Source organism: Mastigoproctus giganteus, chromosome 6 (assembly GCF_048544385.1).
Source record: "Mastigoproctus giganteus isolate SK-2022 chromosome 6, ASM4854438v1, whole genome shotgun sequence".
Taxonomy (NCBI): Eukaryota; Metazoa; Arthropoda; class Arachnida; order Uropygi; family Thelyphonidae; genus Mastigoproctus; species Mastigoproctus giganteus.
In genome coordinates, this window is record NC_143580.1 from 35,375,280 (window position 1) to 35,392,863 (window position 17,584).

Here is a 17,584-nt window from a genome sequence, read left to right on the forward strand (position 1 = left end):
CGTGCTTCAGCGAGCAAGGCAACCCTACTAGCCGACCTTAAGACTCTGATTCCCGATCCCGTTTACACCGATGTGGTCAACACTTTATGTCACCAGGCCGTCAGAGAATCAGATCTTTATTGTGCCCGACAGAAACGTAAGTTTTGTAATTTGATTAATGAATCCCGTCAGTTTCGCAGCCAACGTAATACCCCTCTCACTAATTCCACGGACTTCGTATTGAACCTAAGCAGCAAACAGTTATCTGCGGACCAAATAAACTTATTGACTCTTGGCATGACATTTGCCGTTCTTCCTAAGCACCCGCCGATCACCGACATCGCCTTAGGTGTGGAAGCCAGCTTATCACGCCTCCCAGAAGATGTAGCCAACACAATCCGCTTGAAGACTGCAGCAGTTCTACACCGTGCTCGCCCCGTCTCTTCTAACCTCAACCGTACACAGTTTTCTGCCCTCAAGGCATTGAAACAGGATTCGTCCATCGTCATTCTACCGGCAGACAAAGGCCGCCGTACGGTTGTAATGGATCACACCGATTACATGGCGAAAGCGCTACTACTTTTACGGGATACTACCGTATACAAACCCCTGACCATCAACCCCAACAGAGTTTTAGAACGATGGGAATCAGAGGTGAATATCCTCATCAACAGTTGGCTGAAACAAGGGAAGATCACACAGTCAACCCGTAATCACCTCCGTGCCTCCGGATGTCAGATCCCACGGTTTTACGGCCTACCGAAAGTGCACAAAGAAGACACACCACTGAGACCAATTGTATCCTGCTGTGGATCACCGACTTACGAGCTGTCTAAATTTGTCTCGAGACTTCTTTCTCCTCTAGTTGGCAAGACCACCCACACCGTCTCCAACAGTGTTGAATTCATAAAGAGGATTCGCACTGTATCCATCTCGCAGGATCAAGTTATGGCATCGTTCGACGTCATATCGCTCTTTACCTCCATCCCTGTGGAACTTGCCATTTCTTGTGCAAAACAACTCTTGGACAATGATAGAACCCTCAACGAAAGAACTGGTCTCACACCCGATGACATTTCCGCCGCCCTCAGACTGTGCTTAACAGGGGGTGCGATCATATTTAATGACTCAGTCTACCAGCAGATACATGGCACGGCCATGGGTTCCCCTGTCAGCTCGGTCACAGCAAACATCGTGATGGAGGAGTTAGAGGGACGTGCGTTTGCACACGCACCAGATCACATCGCCTTTTGGTGTCGCTATGTTGACGATGTGTTCGTGGTCATCCCTAGAGACTCAGGTCAGCGACTTCTATCATACCTCAACTCACTATCGCCCTTCATAAAATTCACGATTGAGCTGGAGTCGAACAACTCCTTACCATATTTAGACACACTTGTCCGACGTGAAGGCACATACCTGAGGACTACAGTTTATCGTAAGCCCATGTGTGCTGGCCAGTTCACCAACTTCCGGTCAGCACACGCGCGAGGCCACCTCCTCTCCACTGCCCGAACCTTGCTTACTCGCGCCTGGACACACTCCAGCTCCGCTGATGAAAGACGCAAAGAGGTCACTAGGGTCAAAGTAGACCTTACGAGGTGTGGCTACCCCATTGACGTCCTCGACAGGTGTGATCTACAGACACGTGACATCGTGACGACCAGCTACAACACCAACAGTGACGAGCCATCCACGAGGGCATTCATCCCATACTACCCCAACCTGTCACAACAGATCGGTAGAATCCTGAGAACGCACGGAATAAAGTGCATCCAACTCCCAGGCAAGAAACTGCGTTCTTTCATTTCCAACGTGAAAACACCTGTCCCCACCCTTCTGCAGAGCGGTTTTGTCTACCGCATCTCTTGCCGTGACTGCACTAGCTGCTACTTTGGAGAGACTGGATGTCGACTCGAGAAACGTCTCTCGGAGCACAAAAGAGCGATCCGTTTAGCGGATATAGAACACTCAGCTATCGCCGAACATGGCTGGACAACCCACCACGACATCGACCCACACCGCGATGTCGTGGTGGTAGACAGATCCCACCATTACCTAAAACGTACCTGGTTGGAATCGTTAAATATAAAATCTTCGGATAAATCCTTGAACAGGAACAGTGGTTGCCAAGTCAACCCGATCACAGAGTCAGTAGTTCTGTCATTGGACAAGCACAAAAGAGCGATCCGTTTAGCGGATATAGAACACTCAGCTATCGCCGAACATGTCTGGACAACCCACCACGACATCGACCCACACCGCGATGTCGTGGTGGTAGACAGATCCCACCATTACCTAAAACGTACCTGGTTGGAATCGTTAAATATAAAATCTTCGGATAAATCCTTGAACAGGAACAGTGGTTGCCAAGTCAACCCGATCACAGAGTCAGTAGTTCTGTCATTGGACAAGCGCTGGCCACGTCATCATGTGTCACAGCCACAGACGTCAACAAACAATTAAACCTCGCGTCTCACGCACCTGGCAGTGCACATCTTCATTCCAACTGCCATTCATGTATTTTTAATTCTGATGAAGGCTACCATATAGCCGAAAGCTCATATATTTCTTATTTATTTGTACGCTCTGTGTGTAACTATAATAAATTCTTAATGAATCCAGAGCGCGTAGGCCTGTTTCGTTATGTTCGTACTATTCTTGGCCAACCAGCATACGACATGATCGTGAGACTACAGAAAGATTTTATCTTTATAGCCCGTAGTAGACAACACCTGAGGTTTGCGCATAGGTGCAAAGCTAACGAGATTATACCGAAAGGGTTTCGCTACAAACAACCATTTTCTAATGAGCGCATGAGACGTGCCTGTCGGAACTTCGGCCTCAAAACCCTACGTATATGGATCGGCTGCCTCCATCATGACATACAACGTGCTTCAGCGAGCAAGGCAACCCTACTAGCCGACCTTAAGACTCTGATTCCCGATCCCGTTTACACCGATGTGGTCAACACTTTATGTCACCAGGCCGTCAGAGAATCAGATCTTTATTGTGCCCGACAGAAACGTAAGTTTTGTAATTTGATTAATGAATCCCGTCAGTTTCGCAGCCAACGTAATACCCCTCTCACTAATTCCACGGACTTCGTATTGAACCTAAGCAGCAAACAGTTATCTGCGGACCAAATAAACTTATTGACTCTTGGCATGACATTTGCCGTTCTTCCTAAGCACCCGCCGATCACCGACATCGCCTTAGGTGTGGAAGCCAGCTTATCACGCCTCCCAGAAGATGTAGCCAACACAATCCGCTTGAAGACTGCAGCAGTTCTACACCGTGCTCGCCCCGTCTCTTCTAACCTCAACCGTACACAGTTTTCTGCCCTCAAGGCATTGAAACAGGATTCGTCCATCGTCATTCTACCGGCAGACAAAGGCCGCCGTACGGTTGTAATGGATCACACCGATTACATGGCGAAAGCGCTACTACTTTTACGGGATACTACCGTATACAAACCCCTGACCATCAACCCCAACAGAGTTTTAGAACGATGGGAATCAGAGGTGAATATCCTCATCAACAGTTGGCTGAAACAAGGGAAGATCACACAGTCAACCCGTAATCACCTCCGTGCCTCCGGATGTCAGATCCCACGGTTTTACGGCCTACCGAAAGTGCACAAAGAAGACACACCACTGAGACCAATTGTATCCTGCTGTGGATCACCGACTTACGAGCTGTCTAAATTTGTCTCGAGACTTCTTTCTCCTCTAGTTGGCAAGACCACCCACACCGTCTCCAACAGTGTTGAATTCATAAAGAGGATTCGCACTGTATCCATCTCGCAGGATCAAGTTATGGCATCGTTCGACGTCATATCGCTCTTTACCTCCATCCCTGTGGAACTTGCCATTTCTTGTGCAAAACAACTCTTGGACAATGATAGAACCCTCAACGAAAGAACTGGTCTCACACCCGATGACATTTCCGCCGCCCTCAGACTGTGCTTAACAGGGGGTGCGATCATGTTTAATGACTCAGTCTACCAGCAGATACATGGCACGGCCATGGGTTCCCCTGTCAGCTCGGTCACAGCAAACATCGTGATGGAGGAGTTAGAGGGACGTGCGTTTGCACACGCACCAGATCACATCGCCTTTTGGTGTCGCTATGTTGACGATGTGTTCGTGGTCATCCCTAGAGACTCAGGTCAGCGACTTCTATCATACCTCAACTCACTATCGCCCTTCATAAAATTCACGATTGAGCTGGAGTCGAACAACTCCTTACCATATTTAGACACACTTGTCCGACGTGAAGGCACATACCTGAGGACTACAGTTTATCGTAAGCCCATGTGTGCTGGCCAGTTCACCAACTTCCGGTCAGCACACGCGCGAGGCCACCTCCTCTCCACTGCCCGAACCTTGCTTACTCGCGCCTGGACACACTCCAGCTCCGCTGATGAAAGACGCAAAGAGGTCACTAGGGTCAAAGTAGACCTTACGAGGTGTGGCTACCCCATTGACGTCCTCGACAGGTGTGATCTACAGACACGTGACATCGTGACGACCAGCTACAACACCAACAGTGACGAGCCATCCACGAGGGCATTCATCCCATACTACCCCAACCTGTCACAACAGATCGGTAGAATCCTGAGAACGCACGGAATAAAGTGCATCCAACTCCCAGGCAAGAAACTGCGTTCTTTCATTTCCAACGTGAAAACACCTGTCCCCACCCTTCTGCAGAGCGGTTTGGTCTACCGCATCTCTTGCCGTGACTGCACTAGCTGCTACTTTGGAGAGACTGGACGTCGACTCGAGAAACGTCTCTCGGAGCACAAAAGAGCGATCCGTTTAGCGGATATAGAACACTCAGCTATCGCCGAACATGTCTGGACAACCCACCACGACATCGACCCACACCGCGATGTCGTGGTGGTAGACAGATCCCACCATTACCTAAAACGTACCTGGTTGGAATCGTTAAATATAAAATCTTCGGATAAATCCTTGAACAGGAACAGTGGTTGCCAAGTCAACCCGATCACAGAGTCAGTAGTTCTGTCATTGGACAAGCGCTGGCCACGTCATCATGCGTCACAGCCACAGACGTCAACAAACAATTAAACCTCGCGTCTCACGCACCTGGCAGTGCACATCTTCATTCCAACTGCCATTCATGTATTTTTAATTCTGATGAAGGCTACCATATAGCCGAACGCTCATATATTTCTTATTTATTTGTACGCTCTGTGTGTAACTATAATAAATTCTTAATTGCTTTTATATAGTGGGATAATCCCATCTCTGTCCCTGCTGGTAATGTTCCTGTGTATCATTAACAGAACCCCACAAGATGTTCAGCTCCAGAGAACTTCAAGTTGGGCTGTACAATTATCCTAGGTCTTTTTCCTGATCAATCACCTTAAGTTTGGCTATCCAAATATTATATGTATCTCAGGATTACTGCTAATCGAAATGTTAGTACCTTGCATTCATCAGTATGAAACCTTGTTTGACTTTTTTCAGCCCATGTGCCCTATTTATATAGATTTTTTTGAAGTATCATACCCTGATTAATGTCATTAACCGTCCTGCCCATCTTTGCATCATCAGCAAACTTAGAGACATCAAACTTGAAATACCTATGTCAACATCATCAATAAATAATAGAAATAGAATGGGGAACCAAACACAGAACCCTTTGGGACTGCTCTCATAACATTGAATGACATGACATAAACAGCAGTGGCCATGTATAAACTCACTTGTCTCCCACTCTCCCTTAACAGCTAACCATCCCTTTATCCTTATTCTTGTAACTTACTTACAAGAATCCTAATACGATGTTATTCCAGTTTATACAACATTCATGTGAAACAGTATCAAATGGTATAGAATATTGAAACTATTCTTTGCATCAAAGGAAATGGATCCAAAAATGTGCCATGTTACAGTTGCTACTTTGTAGTAGCTGTGACATGGCATATTATAAAAAACTAAAAGCCATCATAGTAACTAAACAGATTGGTCAGGTATGATCTTTCTTTCTTTAATAAATCCATGCAGTGATTGCTTTATATTTTCTTTCCTATCAAGATGATCTTGCTTACTTCTGTAATTATTTCTGATTTAATTTTTCTCTCTGGTGCTGACATCAAACTTACAGATGTGTAGTTACTTATTTCATCCTTTGGTTCAAAGGATGAATTGGTTCAATTTTTGAACAAAGATATTACTTTTTTTCTAATATCCTCTTCTTAATTGGTTTATTTACATTTCAATATACATGAAGTAGTCACACGGAGAAAGTCACCATGTGCAGTAACTTCAATTTTATCCGATAAATATTTTTTTCTTTACAAGACATGGTGTCATAATTAATGTGAGACCATCTCCAAACAGCTGAATATTATTATTAAAACAACTGAAATCTGGTCCATTGGTTTTGGATACTCTGAAGTATAATATTGCCTATTTCAAAGTGATCTTGAGGTAAGGCATGTCACATTCTGTGTAGCCTATTAATTAATGTCTGAATGACCAGATTTACATGGGAATTCTCTAGGGCAACTCTTCTCGTGTTCTAATTATTTTTTTATTATTATTATTATTTTTTATATATATACAATGGGTTTCCGAAAAGTAGGGTAACACTTTTTTTTTTCTTAATAATGGTGAAAGGGAATGAGATGAAACGCGGTAGACAGATAGACCCATTAATGACATTCAAAAAGACCGCAGTGCAGTGTTGCGGTATTGTTGCCTCACAGCAGATTCCGGTTACAAAATGGCGGCTGCTGTGAGGGTGTGGTCCAAAACAGGTGTTCGTGAAGTTTATTCGCTTTTTGCAAACAAAAGGGTCTTCACCAAGTGACGTTCGCTGTGAACTAGTTGTTGTGTATAGCGAAAAGGTGATGACAAAGGAGCAGGTGTGTTTTTGGTGCAATGAATTTAAAGCGGGCAGTGTTGACATTGAAGGTCGACATCGGGTGGGTAGGCCTTCATCGAGCAAGACAGAAGATAACGTTTTGCGCATTAAGGGCATTGTTTTTGAAAACAGGTGAGTGAAACTGTGAAATTGCACAAATAGTGAACGTGAGTAAGTTGACTGTTCATGATGTCCTTGGCCTTTGAAAGGTGTACTGCTGCTGCGTGCCCTGACAATTGTCAGAGGAGGACAAAGCAAAACGCATTGGGATGTGTCTGGAGAATCTGTTGCAATACAGCGATGAAGGAGGGGATTTTCTCACTCGCATAGTCACAGCAGACGAAACGTGGGTTCATCACTTTACCCTGGAGAGCAAACAACACTCCATGACCTGGAAACATCCACAATCTCCTCTGCTGAATAAATTCAAAACTGTTCCCAGTGTCCAAAAAGTCGTGGCCACAGTGTTCTGGGATTACCAAGCCGTTCTGTTGGTGGATTTCTTGCCAAAGGGAGGAACAATCAATGCACAGCTTTACTGTGCAACGTTGGAAAAACTGAAAGCCAACATTCGACGCAAACAACCAGGACTTCTGTCAGGCGGCATGATTTTGTTGCACAACAATGCAACTCCACACACTGCCCACACCACTTGTCAGTGGTTGTGCCATAATTGTTGGGAAACTCTGTCACATCCCCCCCTACAGCCCAGACTTAGCACCTTCAGACTTCCATTTGATCGGCCCTCTGAAAAATCACCTTTCAGGAAAGCATTTCACCATGGATGAGGAAGTTCACCAGGCGGTGCGATGTTGGTTACTGTGTGTGGGCACAGATTTCTTCATTACTGGTATTAATAAACTGATCCATCGTTGGGACGAGTGCATCAATAAAACTGGAGACTTTGTGGAGAAGTAGTGCATGTTCACTTATTTCTTGGTGCGTAATTTCAACTTCGTATTATTAAACATCATCGAGAGAAAAAATGTGTTACCTTACTTTTCAGAAACCCCTTGTATATATATATATATATATATTTGGGGAGAGGGAGACTGAGATTTTCTTCAGTAGGATAGTCTTCTCCCCTAATGTCTCACATAAACTACATGTGATTTTGGACATAGTGACATTCATAGTCCTTCCTAGCTGACACAGATCCTAGTTCAGTCCCACCACACTACAACCAAAGACTTGAAATATATATATAATATTTACGTAATAATATATAACATAATTAATACAGTACCATCATAGTCTGATGTTTCTCTTTCAACCTAAAAAACATTTTGTTTTCATTACAGCTGTTGCCACAGTTAACCATGCTTGACTATATGAATCATGCATGGGTCCCACATGTTAATCATAATTACAATCCAAATCAAAAACTTAATGCAAATGAAGGATTGCCAGATCATCCACTCATCTGTGTTATAAACAACTAATTCCACGAAATCCTAAAATAAATATGGTTTATGTGAATAAGGAGAGATCAGAGAGTGGTAATCTGAAATTAGATAATCTGCTAGTTCTTATTTTGTCTCAATTCTGATTGATTACTTCACTGTTCTGTATGTGTTCCATATTTGTAAAGATGCTACTGAGGCAGTAGGCAACATGAATAAAATTGTTTTATATTTTTAAAGAAGATTAATTTAAATTCAATATAATTCATTTCAATACAAATTTAACATAGAAATTCTGCTTAACTGAAATAAATGCTTTGATATGTTTTAAAAACGTTTGTATTTGATGTGGTATTCACACTCATTTATATATTTAGAGCATTGTGAGAAACAGCGCCAAGCAGAAGAAGATAGAGCTAATAATATGAAAGAAATACTGAATAAGGTCAAAAGAGAACTTGCAGCTGTAAGGAAACATGAGGCAGAATTGCTTAGTAGCGAAGCATTATTGCAATCTCAGCTTGAAAGAGTCACACAACAAGGCGAAGAGTATAAGGTTTGTAAATTTCCATCAAAATTATCTATATAATAAGTATGTGGAACATACTTATTATATAGATAATTCTGGGATGTATGTTAGGAAAATACAAATTTTAAATGTTCCACTTTAAACTTGTCTTACTTTTATAAAATATTCATCATCAGTATTGTGTACCTTGTTATTTAAGTTAACAAATGAATGAGAGGAATTACCTCAATAATGACTTGTAGAATGTTTCGATGCTGACACTTTCTATTATCCAAATGAATGTAAAAAACTTAAAAAATAACTTAAATGAATTCTTTACACCCAAAGAAAAATCGATGGTCCAACTTACCCGGAACCAATGGTTTAAGACCTCCAAACCTGACCCTAAAATACATTAAACCACCAACCAATTCTTATTAGTGAAAGAAGACATTAGTACCATTAATAAAAACAAATATAAAGTCTTTACAGGATATATTGGATGGAATGCAAAGGAAGATTGAACAGAGTGATTGTTTAGAACCGCATGTAATTTTCTCATGGGTTTCAATACTATTTTAAATTCTGTATCCTTGAAAAGTTATTCAACTGGTTATACCATTGTTCTACGTATGGAAAAGAAATAAAATATTTTTTTACCATAAACCCACACCTGCAAACTATCATTTGCAGGTGTGGGTTTATGTAACTGATTTTCTGCTTGTACTTTATATGATTTATTACAGATAAGGGGTAACCACGGCTTTGGAATCTATTTGTTAATAATTGTATCTCAGTGTCCAAAGCAGATTCAGAAGTAGAATATTTATATCCATTGAGGAATTGATTTAGGATTATTAACCTTTTATAAGTGAAAGGATGGTAACTATTGTAATATAGAAACATGCTGGTATTAGTTAGTTCCCGTATATATTAAACTGAATATCATCCATATCATGAGTAAGAGTAAAAATTTTTAAAATTTAACGATTTCTTATCAGTGTCTTCAGTTATTAACATGAAACATAGTCCTATCATTCAGAATTAGCTTTCCATGCAGTTAGTGAAGGACACACCTTGTTTAATGAAGCACAGGTTCTCAATATTTAGCATAATTATACAAAAATTATTAATAATGGAAACCCTTGAAATTAAATTGCATCAAAATACAATTAATGTACATTGCCCCTATCCCATTTCCGATTTTTGCCCTTTCATACACATGCACCAAGATAAAAACTAATCTCTCTACTTTAAATTCTGTCATACATTTTTCGCTTTACTACCCTGTGATCATGACCGTGCCGAAAAGCCTAGTCAGCTTCTGGTTAGTAATTTTATTATGTCGTATTTGTTTTTATTAATGGTACTAATGTCTTCTTTCACTCATAAGAATTTGTTGGTGGTTTTATGTATTTTAGGGTCAGGTTTGGAGCTCTTAAAAGCCATTGATTCCGGGTATGTTGGATCATCGATTTTTTTTTTTTTTTCCCCGGGTGTAAAAGAATTCATTAAGTTATTTTTAAAATTTTTTTTACATTCATTTGGATAATAGAGTGTCAGCATCAAAGCATTCTACAAATCATTATTGAGGTAATTCCTGTCATTCATTTGCTAATTGATTTATAATGTAGAACATATTGAGTGTTGTTGCTCTTACATTTATTAGCTTGTTAAGATAAATAGTAAACTGATAAACATAATTAATTATTTGGCTCTCATGTATTTTCTAGCAATTAACCTTTAGACTATATTTTTTAAGCTGTGATAACTATTTAAATTTTATTTATTTATTTTTAAGGTTAATCTTGCTGAAGCAGTTTCTAAAATCCAACAAATATCAGAAGCATCAAGAAACTCAAAAGAATTGCAACAGAGAACAATAAAATCTTTAGAAGCCAAGATTGCTTCCCTTGAAGAGGAGTTGAAAATAGCACAAAATGATATTGACAATAAAAAGCATGAATTCGAGAGTTACAGGGTGAGTGTTATAACTCTTTTTCCCCATGAACTTTTAGAAAAAAATATTATTTTACAGTAATGTAGAAAAATACTGTCCAACCTTTTTTGTGAATGAAGTTACATTGATTAATTTTATAAAAAATATTCTTTTATATCTTTATTAATTTAACCTTTATATTTAAACTGTAATATCAATATTGTGTACTGTTTAAATTTAAATTATCAAACAGAACAAACAAATCAGGGAATATAGCTGGTTTCAGAGAAACCAACACTGACAATATTAACAGTGTGGAACTATGCATTGTCCTGTTGGAATAAAGAGCTATGCAATTCTTGGAGAAATAGCAGAATGATTTTTGACACAGGTCTTCTGACACTGGCAAGGGAAGGCCACTACCATTTGGAAATGGATTGAGATTAAATGTTTACAGAAAGTTCCAAATGAAGAAATATGAAAAGTGTTATGAACTTTGTTTTGTAATAATTCACAGCCAGAGTTATACAAGTTGAAGCAAAAGTATGGGGAAAATGGCTATACCATCTTAATTATTCACTGTTTCAAACAGGTTTATACAAAAGTTGTTGTAACACATTGTGTGTCTAATTAAGGTGTACAGTAATAATGTCCAGTTTTTTTCAAGTTGTGATATTGATAAGTTTTTAAAAGGCAACAGAACACTTGTTCTATATCAGATGATATAGAATGTTTTGCTTTTTTATGAAAAACCATATAAAGAATGTTTTAATTTTTAAAGAAGTAAGCCAGTAAAACTCACCTAAGGTTAGCTAAAAAATGTATCATAAACTAACAGGTTTCTATACATTTCTTGATAAGAAATGTATCCAAAACTGTTAGTTTATTCAATAGGGTTATTCCTTGTGTGGTAGTGTTTGGAAAAAAAAAATATATATCCAAAATTGTTTGGAAGTTGATTTCCAACACATTTGAAAATATATATAAGAAAGAAATACATTTTCACAATTTATATCTTCCTCAGGAAAGGCTCTATATGCTAAATTTATACCTGCATTCCCCTAGACCAAAGTTTGACCAGAAGAAGAGACATTCCTTACATTCTGGGTGCTTAATATTTTGCATCCAACATATAACATGGTTGGTTATGTGTTGGTTGCAAAAATTTTACTGCTAGAGCTGCTATGTTTGTACACTGTATTTGGAGAGGTATTCTGTCTGATACCTTGTTAACTGTTTTCTAAATTTCCCACCCATACGACTTCCCAAATTTCCCACTTTTAGATATCAGTGCCTGATAATATGAACAATTAGTAGGATCCATGAACTGCACCACTTATTCAATTGTCTTGACCAATTTGCAACAAGATGAGTTCAATAAGTTCCCAGAAAGGAGTTCATACTCAAAATGACTCTGATCTGTGTTGAAAATAGAAGATTCAGCAATATCTTTGGAATTCTCTAAGTGAATTTTAATTGCAGTTCTACTTTTCTTCTCAAAATAAGCTTAGAATGCCTGTATATATGTTTAGCGTGCTTTAAATTTAGCAGACTTTTACTCCTGTCAGCTTCTTTAGTCCATTTCTAAATATGCAGTAATCTAGCAACAACAATTTTTCCCCTTGCCTCTCTGAATGTGGTAAAAATATTTTTTATGATGTTTCTTTGCATCTCTGATTTGCTTCCTCCCTTTTCCACTAATGCAACAATCTGACATACCTTTGTGTAGATGATCTTATACTTTTTTTTTGCAATTGCAGCCCTTTTCTTCTTGTCCCCTATGACTTTATATATATACAGCAATACCTCACTTAGTATGGCTTCAAACAACACAGGTTTCACTATAACATGGTTTTCAATTAAGTTTAAGTCAAAAATTTACTGTATATATTAAAACTCATTCAATAGCCTGGACACATACTCTACATATATACCCTACATATATATAGGCATTGTTGTAGCCTAGGTATGCATACATATATGCTGCAGTGCCAACTTTGTTGTCTCACATGTGCCAAAAGCTTCCGTCAAGCAGTCAACAGCATAGTTCAACAGTGTTCAGTATTCTTAATTCCATCCTGATGAGATGATGTGATAGCTTTTGAAACTTCATTTCACAATTTATTTTTTATCCCTTTAAATACAATCGAAAATATATCTGCATCTTGGCTAGAAATCACTGCCAACAACATGCATTCTATTTGGCAGCATGTTTTGCCCCATTTGGCAAATGATTTCACTGGTTTTGATTCGCAATTTCAGACAATTGCCGAAAACATTGTGAAGATAGGAAAAGACTTGGGATTCGAAATTTTTGACACTGCCAATGTACGTGACTGCATTGACTCACATGCAAATGACTTAGATGATGCAACTCTCCTTGAAATTGACTTGTAAACTGCGCATGAAGAAGAGAAAAACAATTCTGAAGTGGATTACAGTGAAGTGGCACCAAAAAAATTTTCAACAGAAGAATTGGAGAAAGTTTTTCAGCTGGTTGACATGGCCTGTGGGTGATTATGAATGGAGATCTGAATGTTGAATGTAGCATCAAGATATGGCAAATTTTATAAGATGGGATTCAATGCTACAAAGACTTGTACACTGAGAAAACGAATGATATTACCTTTTCATTAATAAAATATTTGCAGTATTTTTTATTTCAAATCCTTTTAACTGGCTATCAAGTGCAGATTGTTTGTAGATTTATTATAATATGTTTATAGACTGTTTCTCTGGTATGCATTCAATTAAAACCCATTATAATTATACCTCAATCAGCACGGTTTCACATAACATGGAACAGTTTCAGTATGTTTTTCTGATGGAAATGAATAATAGAAACTAGAACTGCTTTGTTAACTGCTTTCTGGACTGATATTTCCCTATGATGCTACTTCCATGATAATAGCCTTGTCAGTTATGTGTTGTGTCATAAGATTATAAATCTCAAGAGCAAACCATTTATACATAGTTTTTGGTTCTGCATCCATCACTTCAAACTTATTTCTTACTTTCTCTTTGGAAAGTTCTACAAGGGCATATTGATTATATATTTCACCTTCTGTGCAATTTTATTGCACATGTTTAATACAATATGGTCATTATCATGTCACTTATTTAACAATATCATGGCTGTTCCGTGACATCCACTTAATGCATAGCACAATCAAGAAGTTCTTGCATGGCGTTACAGTCGATAAACACAGCATAGTAAAGCAACAACATAAACGTCAATCTGCATCTACACATATGTAAAAGCTTGTTAATCATTCAGTACATTTCATTGCTGTGTGCAGTTGAAGTGCATTTGTTTTATCACAATTTCTGAATGGAAAATGTCAAATTTGGAACATTGTGCAAAATTTAATTTTGCCAATTCTTAGTGAAATGCCTCTGAAATATTGGAAATATGCATCAGATTTAAACAGAGGAATCTGTCTCATATATTACTATGTTAAAATGGCATTGTGGGTTCAGAAAGGGAATAGAAAGTTTGGCAGATGATGACTGTGGGGGAAGACCTTTAACTACTCATATGCCTGAAAAAAATTGAAACAGCAAGTCAATGCATACATCAGGACCACTGTGTGACCATTGATAAACTTGCAGAAGCTTTAAACGTTTCACATTGAATCTCTCATGGAATTTTAAGTGATTTATTTGTGTCAGGTGCTTACCAACAATCAACACAGTGAGAGGGTAATGATTTGCAGCAATCTCCTTATATCATCTAATAACAATCTGTTGACCCTAGAGTCCATCATTGCTGGGAATGAGACAATGTTTTCTCTGTGACCCACAAAGTATGAATCATTGACTTGAAAATCACCTCAATTGCCAAGATAAAAAAAATTTTGACAAGACAGTTTACAGTTTGGAAGGGAAAGTTGTTATTTTTTAGTCCATTATGGTGTTGTGTACCACAAATTCATTCCTCGAGATGCTACTGTAAATAAGGAAAGATGCCTACAAGTGTTATGCCAGCCAGTGGTGCACACAGAAATTTTGTTTGTGGGTGGGCTCAATGCACTCTACATTGGTAGCCCTTACAAATATCAGCACATGATAATAGAATTATATAATATAAAATAAAATGTTATTTTTTGGGAGGGAGAGAATTTAGTCCCATCAGCTCTCCTCATGGGTGCACTTCTGGTGCCAGCTGCAAGAGGCAATTCATCAAAAGTATCTAGAACAGTGGGCAGCATGAGACTGGAAGTTACTGCATAACAACGCACTCACATACCTCCATTTCTTCTGCATCTAGAACTCGTTAAAAACAATACTGTTGTTAATTACCACATTCCTTTACTTTCCTGATCTCTCATCATGCAAACAAAATATTATTAATGCAACTCTTTGCTTATTGGAGTCTTGAAAGTGATGAAACCCATGTTTAGTCACCAGAGAAAAGTTTCCGACATCCCCTCACTCCCCATTTCCTTCAACCCATGCACGATACTAAGTACTCTAGGTATTTCTTCTATACCTTTCATGTTTGGGGTTTTCATAAAAAAAAAAAAAACCTCAAATGCCCTCTGTGCTATCCTGCAAGAGCAATTTCAGAACTTCCCAGCAGTTGTACTAACTGTGGCAAAAGTACATTATTAAAGTAGAATACTTTTGAGAGTGTCTAGGTTTGATTTTGCTTAATATGAGAATTGGGGAACTTCTTGACAATACCACATACCTAACTACAACTGCTCAATTAGTATTCTGTTCTTGCATACCTCTTTATATACCCAGATCACTTTCCAAAAGCACCCTGAATATTTCTCAGTGGAATGTGTTGGAATAGTCTGAAATCTCTTGTACAATATCAGAAGAAATAGCAGATTTGGGTGAAATTTCCATCATATTAATTCTGACCTAAAATTTCTTACAAATAGTCATATACAAACTCTTTTCACTTGTGAATTTTTCCTTCCTGCTGTCCTTTACTGTTGTTATTCTGTTTGGTGAAACTGAGAAGCAGGAGGTTTCACTGAGTGGAAGACATCCTGCATACCATTAGGAGATACCTGACAGACATTTAGAATCAATGTTCTGTTGATCTATTCTTTTTAAAGTGTGGAAAGCATCATTCTCTTCGACATTGTTTCCGCAATTGTAAAAATTCTCGACTGCAGCTCTTGCCGATACACACACCGCAAATTTCGTGCTTTGGCCATATAGTGAATTGTTAGTATCGCTTACTCAATGACGTTCACTTGCCAATTCAACAGTATCACGTGACCTTTCCTATCAATCACGTTGAAAAAATATACGACTTTGTGCGCCGCCTCCGTAGCCAGGTGGGCAGGAGCAGCAGTGCATAGCACACGCTTCTTGATTAGACTGAGGTTCGAGCCTGTGACCACCAAATATGGAAGATGCGGAAAGGTCAGAGAATGACCACCGCATATCCCCGGAGCAATATTGCCTTAGTTGCTAATGCTCCTAAAAACCAAATAACAAACAAACAAATGACTTTGTGAATTTCTTTTATTCTGCTTTCATTCATATATACACAAAAGAAAATTTATGGTTAATGTATGCTGTATGTTACTTTTCAGAAAAAAAAAAAAAAAAATACAAGAGCATATAGCCTATGTGATTGATGAAAAATTGTTCTAAAAGAATGAAATAAAAAATAAAAAATAAAAAATTTCATGAAAACCATCTACTGCAAGTCCAGTTAAACAAGAACGGACATATCATATAATGATTGACAGGCAGGGATGCCAGATTTCAAATTAGGTCTTGCGGGACAAAAAATTGTGGCAATTTTTCTCAAGAAAATTTTTTCACAATTAACGATTTTGACATATCATTTTTAATTTCTAAACTTCATTTTGGCCATTTAAAAATGTATCTAATAAAAAAAAACAACAAAAATAATTGAGTTAAATTTTTATTTATACTATAAACCTAAAAATTATTCAATATTTATCACTTGATTTCACTTCATTAAGAATGACTAAACCTTGATTTTTTAAAAAAAATTGGAATTCCGAACAATTCATTCCGAAATTCTGTTTTATCATAAACTCGGCCTCCAAATTTTTTAGAATCAACCTATTTCTATCTTTACGCCAAGCACTCGTCGTTAGACTAAAAATCCTTTCAGATGTTGCATTTGCATGCGGAATAGAGAAAATGTATTCGATAATTTTTAAAAATTGTGGAGAAGAATTTTTTTAAAAAAAACATCTTTGATCACACGGTAATTGCCTTTCAATATCCGTTATATTTGCCATAAATCTTTTTAAGAAGATATATTCTTCAAACAGCAAATCTTGATCTACTTCTATTTTAAATGCATTAGTGATTTCTATGATTTCATGAAATGCTGGTATGCTATGCAAATATAAGTTAGAGAGAATTTTAATATTTGTGGTCATTGAAATAAACCATTTCTCTGTATAATTTATAGCCGTATCAAATAAATTATTTGCTTCCATTTTAAACATCTAGGTTATCACAATTTTGGATAATTTCATGAAATTTGCTCCATAATAACATTCATTCTTATGCTCAATCAAGGACTGCCTTACATTATTCATAATTGAATATACTTCAACAATCGTAACATTACTACCTTGGAGTTTTTTTTAGTGCTGGTTGGAATATTGAACATACATTCTTTACAAATTTTACGTATGCCTCATGAAGCTTGTGTTCATGAGGCACGAGCCTCACGAAAAAAATGTCTCAATATAGGTGCTATGTATTCTTGCTCATAAAATATGATTTAATAGATGCAAAATTGGCCAATAGCCGGTAAAAGAGTCAGCCACCTTGTTGGTATATGCCGTAACATTTCATTCCATTCTGTTTCTGTCCATTCGAAAAAGTCTTTTAGTTCAGTCA

At 38.2% G+C, this 17,584-nt stretch overlaps 1 protein-coding gene across 1 annotated transcript in view; it reads left to right on the forward strand.

The window, feature by feature from the left end:
- The window catches only part of LOC150084154 (uncharacterized), a 120,117-nt gene that overhangs the window by 47,200 nt on the left and 55,333 nt on the right, over positions 1-17,584 (forward strand). Inside the window, exons 6-7 of the mRNA XM_090376135.1 lie at positions 8,660-8,838; positions 10,592-10,771. Of these exons, the coding sequence (XP_090232261.1) occupies positions 8,660-8,838; positions 10,592-10,771 (359 nt within the window). The remainder of the gene's footprint in view (positions 1-8,659; positions 8,839-10,591; positions 10,772-17,584) is intronic.